Source organism: Akebia trifoliata, chromosome 14 (genome assembly GCF_017979445.1).
Source record: "Akebia trifoliata isolate Shusen 1 chromosome 14, ASM1797944v1, whole genome shotgun sequence".
NCBI classification, from domain to species: Eukaryota; Viridiplantae; Streptophyta; class Magnoliopsida; order Ranunculales; family Lardizabalaceae; genus Akebia; species Akebia trifoliata.
The window spans coordinates 8,297,266-8,308,883 of record NC_141388.1 but is presented as its reverse complement, the minus strand read 5'-3'; the positions used below and the strand labels follow the sequence as shown (position 1 = coordinate 8,308,883).

Here is an 11,618-nt window from a genome sequence, read left to right as displayed (position 1 = left end):
GTCTGAAGATTAATTTGCTTCTCAATGCAATAATATTGATTATGGGATGGTATGGATGGTTCAGAAGCCCTGAGCTTAGGAAATTTGTTGCTCCCGTTTATAAAATCCAAAAGAAAGAGAATCAGCAATTATAATACAAAATTATTGAAAAATTTGCCAACAATAATTAATCGTTTTTTTTTTAAATTTTACAACAAAAACAAGCTTCGCAAGCTAGACAATTCCCACATCATCATAGTGACAGACTTTTCGCACTGAAAATGATCCTGTAAAACAAACAAGGAAGGAATGTTGAGGATATGTAAGTGCAGAATCTTCGAGTACAATTGCCACGAAATGTGATTTCCCACAAGAGTGCAGAAATCAGCAATCAAATGGGTTTCCTCCAATAATCAATCACTTTCTTATAACCTATTTCAGATGAGAAAGGCCTCAGATTTGTATGGCTTGCTCAATAACAAAAAATGGAAGTAAGATACAGCTGTTTCTTGTCCTAAAGCCCCAATTCCTTCTTCAACTGAGCTAGAGTGGCTTCAATTTCATCAATGTTATCTTCAATGCTGCTCTCCTTTCCAGCATTGTTTTGATAATCAGCTCCACTCGCTTCTGACCCAGATTTTTCATGTGGATTTCCCTTTAAAGGCCCTTCATTGCTGTTTTCTACTTCAACATTTGGATCAGTGATGTTCAGCTCTTTCTCTAGAAATTCCACAAATTCTTCACCTATGTCCTGTAAAATGAAAATTACTATTAAGTGTGTTTCAACTCTTGTCTACTAGTCATCGACACAAGTTCTTTTAGACATTTTCAAGTAAAAAAAGATAAAATATTTTTTATATATAGAAAGTTCTGCATTTCTATTAAAAGGTTTACCGCCAATTCTTCCCACAAACTCTTAGGCTTCCCTTGTGACCCAGCACTTGCTTCCCAGTTCTGGAATTCTGCTTGGAGGTCTTTAAAAAAGTCCTCTGTAATGATACCAACAATTCAGATTTTCACAATATAAAAGAGAGATGTGACACGAACAACAACAAAAAAAAAAAAAAAAAAAACGCCCAACAAGATATTAAAATGATGAACGATAACTTTTTGGCCTCCAAGAGAGCATCTTCGAAAGAAACAAAAAAAAAAAAAAAACTACCTATCGTTATTTGAACATCCCTCAAAAAATTACCTGCAGAATAAACCGGGTTGTGCATAAGAACTTTCAGGAAAAAACAAGGGGAAAAAGTCTGACCCTTGTGAGGATAAGATTACATTACAGAATAAGGTCAGAAACGTAATTGTATCCCCATTTTGTATGAAGACCAAATTAAGGCCAATGAGGAAATATAATTCTGGTTTAGGTAGTCGACACTTTACCAACAACATGGCAATACACATAGGTCACATGCATAGCTGTGGGACCCAATATTTGATGGGTTCTACTAGGATGATCGAGACAATGCCCAATTCCACCACTCTTAATGTGAGCTATGTGTACCACTATGTCATTGGTGGACAATCCTTAAGACCTAGCCTATTAATACCTAGGGTGTAACTTTTTCTTAAAAAGATCAAATAGATTTCAAGAGAGATATAAATTACCAAATCCATAGAACTCTTCGTCATCTTGTGCATTCCCGCTTCGGTTTCTTTCTGCTGTAGAATAGGAGTAATCAGATGAGTGACTTCCAAAATCATATTTGCGCCGAGATTCTGAGTTTAGCAATGTATTGTATGCGTGTTTTATTCGCATGAACTTTTCTTGGGCATTAGCCTGTAAATACATCAGAAACACTTGACATAAAACAAATCTTTCTTTTTTTAATAAATACAAGCAGATAATTAGTGCATCACAAAATAATAAGAGAGCAAAAGATAATTAACGGAAGATCAAATGTTTGTGTCTACAGATGAAACCAGGTCTACACTTGAGATTTGAGATGACAATAATTTTTGTTTTCCTTTTCACTTAAAATCATACCTATAATCATCAAAAGCCTTATACCAAAACATTGAGGTCAGATAAACAAATCGTGTTTGACCATTCAATCATTCTTTTTTATTATTATTATTCTGTCCAGAGCAATTCCTTCTATTATTGAAAGTGTATTCATATCCCCTTTCACTATCTCAATCCACATTCTTTAGGGTCTTCCTCTCTTAGCACCTTCAACTTGCATATTCCTTTTAGCACCTTCATTTAACCATCTCAATCAAAATTTTCTTGGCTTATCACCAATTAAAGCTACTCCTGTTGTATGCCAATCCAATAATCATATTCTGCTTACAGCCTTCCTTCTGGAAGTAAGGCTAGCCTCACACATGAGGCTCTGTAACAAGGGGCCTTCCTATTAACATCCATCAAGCACCTCTTCATGTTCACAACTCACAAGTACCCAATCACTGTGCCTCGTGCACGTGTAAGCACATTAAGCCAACAATGCTCAACAAGAATATACAAGACATAGTACTTCCTGTATGAAAGTATGACTCACAAGCATAAAACCAAATATACAACAAGTGGACCGAGATGATTAGCTCGAGTCCTTGGGAGTACTTATCTTAAGGCATATGATCATGTCAATTGGGCTTTCTTGAAGTACTTGATGCCGCGTACGGGTTTTGGAGAGATGTGGGTTGAGTGGGTGATGAAATATGTGACCTCGGCCTCTTTTTCATTTCTTGTGAATGGAAGCCCAGCTAGTTTTTTCAGGAGCTTGCAAGGATTGAGACAAGGGGATCCCTTATCTCCATTGTTGTTTGTGTTGGTTGTGGAAGTGTTGAGTAGATTTTTGATAAGGGTGACCGCAGTTGGAGAATTATCGGGGTTTTCAATTGGTGGGGCAGATTATAATGTGGCATTCCTCCAATTGCAGATGACACTCTGGTTTTTCTGGATGTGTCAGATGATCATGTTAGGTATTTAAGGGGCGTGTTGTATTGCTTTGAGACGGTTTCAGGGTTTAAGGATCAATTTTAGAAAGAGCAAGTTGTTTGGGGTTGAGAGTGAGGTAGTGGTTTCTAGATGGGCGGCCATGTTTGGGAGTCAACAGGAATCTTTACCGACTATCTATCTGGGCTTACCTCTAGGAGCGGAGTATAGGTGTAAGTCAATTTGGGATTTCGTGGTTGAGCGCATGGAGAAAAGGTTGAGTTCATGGAAAGCAAAGTACCTATCTACGGAAGGGAAACTCACTTTAATCAAGAGTGCATTGGCAACCATTCCGATTTATCATCTATCCCTATTTACGATCCCAAAAAGTGTGGAGGAAAGACTGGAAAAATTGATCAAGAACTTTTTATGGCATGACAAGAATGGAGATAAGAAACTGCATTTAGTGAAATGAAGGATGGTGCGCGATGCTAGGAGGTATGGGGGTTTAGGAATCAAGGGATTTAAGATTTCCAATAACACTTTATTAGGACTATGGTTGTAGAGATTCGAGGTCGAAACCAATAACCTTTAGAGGAAGACCATTAGGGCCAAGTATGGGGAGAGTTCAAACGGTTGGGAAAGTGGGGAGGCTAAATTGCCGTATGGGTGCAGTTTTTGGAGAGGTATTATGAAAGTTGGATCAGAATTCAAGAAGCGGGTGTGATTTAGAGTGGGAAAGGGAGAGAGGGTCAGACTCTGGGAAGATTGGTGCTGTGGAGACTTAGCCCTTTGTTTTCGTTTCCCTCATCTTTACAATCTTTCCTTAAAAAAAAGGGAAGCCATGTGCAACTTTCTTGAACCTCGAAGGAAATGAACCTGCGTGGGATTTGGGATTTAGGGGGGATTTCAATGACTGGGAGATGCAGGACCTTCAAGAACTTACAATTCAGCTTGATCAAGTTAATTGAGTGAATACGGAAGATAATGCAAGGGAGTGGATCCGTACTAAAGGTTCTAACTTTACTATGAGCTCCTTCGCGGCAAGTATGAACATTTTTACAAACTCCCTTCTAAATTCATTTGGGATTCAAAAGCTCCCTCTAAGGTTTGTTTTTCTACTTGGGCAGTTTCCCATAACAGATTATTGACTCTTGACTACCTAATCAAAAGCGGCTTCGTGGCCCCCAATTGTTGCTTCATGTGTTATTCAAATGGAGAATCGGTTAACCATATATTACTCCATTGTGATTATTACTATCTCATTTGGTCCCATTTTTTGCAACTTTTCAAAGTGCATTGGGTTAACCCAAATTCGACATTATCTACTTTTGAGGGTTGAGATTCTACCTTGTTCTTGGGGAAAAAGAGAATCATTTGGAACTTACTTCAATTTGCAATGACCTGGGTTCTCTGGTTGGAAAGAAACAAAAGGATATTCAAAGGGGTTGATTCTTCTACGAGAGATATTGTGTTGAATGTTTTAGGGTTGTTATTTTTTTGGTGTAAACTTTATCCTGACTTTAAAGGGGAATTTTTCGAGGAGTTCATGCATCAATGGGACTCCTTTTGTGACAATTGATCTTTTGTTCTGGTTGGTCATCTCGACAGATCGTTGTATCTTTCTTCCTTTTTAATGAATTTATACTTATAAAAACAAAAAAAATCCTATCTCAAGAGACTTCCCGAGTCAACTTGCAAAGCCTTAGAACTTTGCACAATATATAATCACAATCAACAATAGGAAGAAGTGAACTTTCTTCTTGTCCTACAAGTCTATTTCACCAAGAACTATTGTTTTAAAAAGTTCATAGGTTGGTATCTACTTGACTTTGGCAAGACAAATGGTTTGACTTCTTAAGATTAGCTAACAATCCCCTGACCAGGTTGGCATATTGATTAGAAGCAACAAAGAGTGTTGAATTGAACCCTCTCCTTGGTTCAAGTCCCATCGATCCTATATTGTCTCTTCCTCAACCTAATTGTGACCATAAGGTTACACGATTGGCTTAAGTGGACATCAGATCCTAGTCTTCCCGTGAATATATCCACGTGTGCAATACCTCATCCACTTTTTGTTCTCATAATGAACAAAACCTTTACTGGTGCCTAATAGGGTACACCCCTTCAGAATTGGAGTGCATTTCAAACATACTCAACACCTTGTATACTCATACCATCATAGATGGTATTTCTCTTCTCACCATGTTAGTTGATCCGATGAGAACATGAAATTTCAGCACTTCAGTAAAGATTTTGATCCCATAAATGTGGTAGATGAATAAAGGAGAATGTAAAACATCACAAGGGCCTCATAGTTTTTTCTTCCAATAATTCAAGTAGTAATAATGTTAATCTCTGCCCAAGTTTTTGAGTATCAAACTCAACCCTTTTCCAAAAATCAAATTGAATTCCCCCAAATAACCAAAATCCAACAAAGGGTCATCAACATAGGATTAAAAAACGAAGTGGGCGCCCAAAATAAAGTTGAATCAGAGAATTTAAGCAAACTATGAAACAAACCCACACAAAAACAAAACAAAAAAATCTCTATTTTTGTTGAAAATATGTCCAAATTGTCCAAAAACAAACAAACAAACACATGGGCACTATTGATTATCGATTAAAGGGGTGTGTGTATACGAGTTTATCTACCTCTTTGTTGACATCTGGGTGGAATTTAAGAGCGAGTTTCCGATAAGCTCTCTTGATTTCATTAGGGCTTGCAGAGGGTTTCACCCCCAACACTTCATAAGGAGACTCTCTACGGGTTGCTCTCAAAAGGGTATTACTGCTTCTCCTCTTATACTTCTCGTAACCCGAAGAATAAGAACGAGATGCAAAAACAAGAAACTTTAGATCACTCCCATGACCATATCTACAAATGGGTATCGATGATTTCGATTGCGTTCGCAATAAGAGAAGATGACGATGAGGAAAAAGGCATGAAGGGTGGGTATAGAGAGAGGCGAAAGAGAGGAGTGTTGTTGTTGTTGTTGATGATGTTGGAGTTAGAGGGAGAGAGATTCCATGCATATTCGTGAACGAATTGTTGTTGTTTCTTCTCTCATTCCATCCAAAGCTCGTTTTCGAGGAGACTTCGAGTTGATTCTAGGATCATTTTTTTGTGTTCTAGTGCTTGTGGCCTCTATTGCTTTGTTGTTAATCCGAGAGATTTGATCCTGTGAGGTATCCATAAATGATTTTTAGGTGTACATATATCATCAACCACCAACATCAATCATAAAACCTTATTGTTAAACCGAGTCTTCCGTTATATTACCGGCCCACACTTAACGAACACCAACACATGCCCGCGCCCAATCTGACCTCAGGCATGAAACGTTCAACCCAACTCGTCTTGATCCGGTTGGCTCATTCCTCATTAATAGTAGGTAGTTTAGTAATAATGATGACTTACATAAAGATAAGTGGTATGTAAAATATGGGAAATGTTCAGCACCCTAAGTTTTACCACACACTTTAACAAACGTTTTTTGTCCTACATGGGTTATAAGTTTTGGAATGGACTAATTTTTGGTGAGGATGATCTCTATGATTAGAATATCATCCTCCCCAAAAATCAGTCCATTCCAAAATGTTTAGCCCCATGTTTACAAGTTGAAAAATCGTGAACCGTCCATTTTTTGTAAACCATTTTTGATAGGGTTAGAAATTTTGGAATGAGCTGATTTTTAGTGAGGATGATCTCCTCACCATAGAGATCATCCTCACCAAAAATCAGCCCACTCCAAAACTTCTAACCCATGTAAGACAAAACACGTTTGTTAAAGTGTGTGGTAAAACTTAGGGTGCTGAACGGGACCCGTAAAATATATATATATATACACGTCACATTCTGTGTATAAATATTTTCACTCACATTTCTACAAATCATATTTGTCGTTAGATTAAACACAAATGTACCATCCAGATTGTACAATCAATACTTAAAGAAATAAAATTTCTTAAATTATTTTTACCTTCCCGCAAGTTATCTTCCTCTTCTTCTTATCTCTGTTGGAAGTGAATACGAAGACAGATTTTCTTCCTCATCTCTCTCTCTCTAACTCGCATTTCCTCTCTCTCGACAACAAACGACGACTCACTGACGATTTGCGACGGCGAAGTTGATTGTTGGTTGAAGGAATTAGATTGTTGTGTTATTGTTAAAAAGGGCCCTTCAGCAAAGGCAGTGGATATCCTTCAGCAACCACACCTTGATCCTATATTTGTACCCCCAAAAAAGACATTGTTGGTTCATTGGCTAAAACCACCATTGAGTTGGTTGAAGTTAAACGTTAATGGTGGAAACTTTATAGCAGCTGTATGCTTGTTTTTTGGTGAGGCCATGAACAACCAAACCGAATGTAAGACCCTTACTGCAGCAATAAAAGAATTAAAGCATTGTCATCGAGATGGACTCTTCGTAAGTTGTCGATGGTCTAAGAGGCTCAATTTTTCCATGGAGATTAGAATCATCGATGCAATCAATCAAGCATTTGTTGAGGAGAACTCAGTGGAGAACAAACCATATGTGGAGAAAAGCCAATTTGATTGCTGATGCACTTGCCAAGTTAGCCATGATGTCAAATTCCTTAAGAATTTTTTGAAGTATGTCTTCCCTTCCCTTTGTCAGTAAGAAAGAATAGCATTGGTGACTCATTGGAATTACCTCAAATAAGATTTGTAAACTAGAGAATGCGAATTAGAGAGAGATCGAGAGAGACGAGGAAAAAGTTGTGTCTTCGTTTCCAGCAGAGATAAGAAGAAGAGGAAGAGAACTTGCGGGGAGGTAAAAATAATTTAAGAAATTTTATTTTTTTAAGTAACGATTGTAAGTTTACAATCGATCTGGACGGCACATCTGTGTTTAATCCAACGATAAATATGATTTGTAGAGATGTGAGTCAAAATGTTTGTACACGGAACGTGACCCTATATATATATATATATGGGTGGGGTTCCGTAGACACATAAAACTACTCATAAAGCTACAACGTTTTTGTCTTATATGGTTAAAAAGGTTCGGAATTGACTATTTTTTGTGAGGATGATCTCTGTGGTGAGGGGATCATCCTTGCAAAAAATCATTTCATTCCAAAACTTTTTTAACCCCATCAAAAGTGATTTACAAAAATTGGACGGTCTAAAACTTTTCAACTTGTAAACATGGGGTTAGAAGTTTCATAATGGGCTGATTTTTGGCAAGGATGATCTCCTCACCATAGAGATCATCCTCACCAAAAATCAGCCCATTCCAAACATTTTTGCCTATATAAGATAAAACACGTTGTAGCTTTATGTGTATACGAATCCTAATCCTATATATATATAATTTACAATTATTTGTGCTAAAAATATCTTTCAAAGTTTACAATAATGAAATTATATGCACATGTTAATAAAAGGATGATGATGATTTACAAAAGTTTGAAATGTGAGTTGTGAATGAGAAGCAAACATTTAAATTAATATATTAAGTTTGGGTTTGGGCAACTCGATGTATATGTCCAAAACCAACCCAATTTGGTTCGGTAAAAACATTTATTTGCCCAAACCAAGGCCTGAACCCAGCTAATTGTACCCAAGGTCGGGTTGAACCCATTGGGTAGTTTGGCTCTCTCAAGTTGCGGCCCTAGATGTGAGTCTTTTATTGGGCAGACCCCAAACTGAAGCGTCATTTACAGATTCCTTTTTGATAGGTGTCCAAAAGTCCCTACAGACACCCTTCGTATCTCATTATTTCTTCTTCTTCCGTTCCTCGAACAAACCCAAACCCCAAATCTTTGGGATAGATAAGGCTTTGTTGTCATTGTTGTGTTATTTTCTAAGTAGGTTGAACCGTTCTTTTCACTCAATATTAGGCCAGATTACATATTCCACCTGAAGACTAGCATCAGGTTTATTCAAATTCCAAATACAATCATAATGTGACTTCACACTCAAAATTTCTTGAAAAATATGCAATTAAATTGTCATATTTAGAATGAAGATGTCATTCTGAAAATCACCAATTGTCTTTGATGTTTTCCTACTGTGTGTGTGTTTTTTTTTGCTTATCGTTCATATCCCCCACCCTTCGGATGAGACTAATCCCATGGTCACACGCACCACCCCTCAGAAAGTCCTATGTGCAACTGGTTGAGTTTAGGGTCAACTGGACCCTGAAGGATGGCCCCAAGAAAATTCATGGCTTTGTGAGGTTTCAAACTTCTTGAGGAGCTTATCAAGGCTCGGCTTGCCTTGGGGTTCTGCTTGTGTTTATTACTTGACTATCATTTTGTTTTCATGCTCATCATTTACTGTGGGGTTGATGGACATTCCTGCAGTCATGTGTATATAAAATGGGATTGCACACCACGGTACAAAATGTAGTAAAATACTCCAAGATTCCTTCTTTAAAAGTCATAAAACTTATCCATCCAATACAACCTGTAATTCAAGTGCTTTACAGAAAGTTCTCACATATTTCTGTAGTATTTTTTCAAACAAGCTTTATCTATCACAAATATACAATTATGGAAAAGGACAACAGAAGGGGAAATATGATTGTGTTCTTTGAAATGGCCTACTTTTATCCTGAATGATGATGGAGATATAAACCCATAATCTATTGCAAAGTTAAGACCATCTCTCCTCAAATTTACTTGTTCATGAAGTAAAGATGGTAATATGATGGATGTCATTACACTTATATTGCAGAATAAAGGTGTGTTTTTAAGTCCTTGAATAAAGTCTTTGGATTCTTTCTACATGCAGTCTGTTTGATCTTGTTTCTTGAAATACTAAAATGTTGCCCCTCAAAAAATTTGACTTGAATCTTGTTTCACCATTCAACTCTATCAATCCAATCTTCAGTCGAGGCTAAATCATGAAAAATCTTTATTTTTGTTTATATATTAACCATCACAACTGTGGAGTACTAGATAAGGGAACGGTCCGAACTTAGCCACAAGAGCAAAATAAGAAGAGCAAAAAAAATTCAATGGGTAGCTTTGTCCAAAAGCATGTCATCGTTATCTTGTATAGCATGGTTTAAAATATCAAAATGTATCGGTCAATACGTATCGGTATCAACCAAGACATATACGAAACATTGAATGTTTTGACAATGTATCGGAATGGTATCGATTTGTATCGGTCGATACCATATCATTTTTTTCATTAAACAAAACATTCAATTGATACGATATTTTAAATCATGATGTATGGAACATGTTTTTTTATTTTTTGTTAGGCAAGTGAGGTCAGTGATAAGTAATTAGTGGGTGAAGTTTGATTTTGAACTCAATTCGTGATATCAACACTAACTAACAAGCTTTGTATAGAACACATGTAAAATGTAATCCATGCAAATTTTGAAAAAATAGACCACTGAATTCTATCACTGAGTATGTGCACTTATCATGACAAGTACTTTAAAGTTACTACACCTGGAGCACCATTTTATTTTATTTTTTTAAAAAGAATTAAAGAAAGAAAAATAGGGGCTTTTGTCATTCAACAAGGCTATGAAGATCACATGTTCAAAGATACCTAGAAAGAAGAGAAAGGACACAAAGCATGGCCTCATGAGTCATGATCTTACTTGAAACCCAAAATCCTATTTTGTTGAACTTTAAGATGATTGACAATAACTAAAGAAAACCTTCAATCAAAGCAAGGGATATATATGCTCATAGTATTAAAAGTAGACCCTAGGGTTATAAGGTACTCCAGCGAGTTGGGTTTTAGCCTAACTCATATTCTTTCATACCCTCAAAGATTTGATCTCATTCAGTAGATATTAACAAAAATTATATTTTTTCTTCGAATCATGATAAAATGACTCCCCCACGTGGCATACTCAATCGACTTCTACTGACTTGACATGTGTTAAAATTGTAAATCTGTACTCCTCGGGATACATAATTGCACTTTAATGAGGATGTGTCGTGTATCCTTAGGAGTACAGATTTACGATTCTCGCACATGTCACATCAGGGGAAGTCGATTGAGTATGTCACGTGGGGTAGTCAAATTATCACAACTCTTTTTTCTTTTGAGTTCTTATATGGGACATTCCAATTTCCATTGAAATCATAACAAAACATTGAATATTTCAAAATGTCTCAATATATTATGGTGAAATTGTCTTGTTTTTTCTCCCAACTTATATGTTTCGTATGAGATTTTAAAACTTCACTAATACTCATAGACTTTATAATGAATACACCATAAAACTTCTCAAACCCACATCTAAAAATCACCAATCATTTTTATATTTAGTTTGTAGGTTCATCCAAGGGTGCTAAGAAAACTACTGATCATTGGGCCCAACCAATTTTCCACGTGTCAAGCAAAGAAGATGGTGAGTTGTACTACTCTTAACACCCGGAAGTACAGAATCAAATGTTTAAAAAAAAAAAAACAAAAAAAAGGGAAAAGAGAACAGCAAGTGGAGAGGAGGGCCAACGAGTCCGGGATGTGACCTTGGTTGTTTTAAAGAGCTGCTATTGGCACGCCAACTTTTACTTTTTACAATCTAATTTTTTTAAATTATTTTTCATATCCTAATTAAAGATTAAAGCACACCATTGGAACTAGGGGTGCAACTTGGTTCGAGTTGGTTCAGGTTAGAGCAAAATCAGAACCGAACCGATCAAGATTGGTTCTATCATATGAGAATCAAAACCGAATCGAATTGTTTTAAAATCGAACCAACCCAAACCAACTTTAATTCGGTTTGGTTCGATTCGGTTCCATGGGTTGCCAAGAA

General features: G+C 36.7%; 1 protein-coding gene across 2 annotated transcripts; it reads right to left on the bottom strand.

Annotated features, from left to right (window-relative positions):
• Positions 1-114: 114 nt before the first annotated feature.
• Positions 115-6,049, bottom strand: LOC147386004 (Chaperone DnaJ-domain superfamily protein). 2 transcript variants are annotated; one of them, XM_086423393.1, is made up of 5 exons: positions 5,513-6,049; positions 1,588-1,759; positions 1,142-1,174; positions 874-968; positions 115-730 (listed from the first exon to the last, which is right to left on the bottom strand). In XM_086423393.1, exons 1-5 carry the CDS (start codon positions 5,891-5,893, stop codon positions 494-496), a joined length of 918 nt encoding a protein of 305 aa, XP_086279519.1. In that variant the 5' UTR covers positions 5,894-6,049; the 3' UTR covers positions 115-493. The 2 variants fall into 2 exon arrangements, with proteins under 2 accessions (XP_086279519.1, XP_086279520.1); XM_086423394.1 differs by lacking the exon at positions 1,142-1,174 and having other exon boundaries at positions 5,513-6,046.
• Between the last annotated feature and the right edge of the window lie 5,569 nt (positions 6,050-11,618).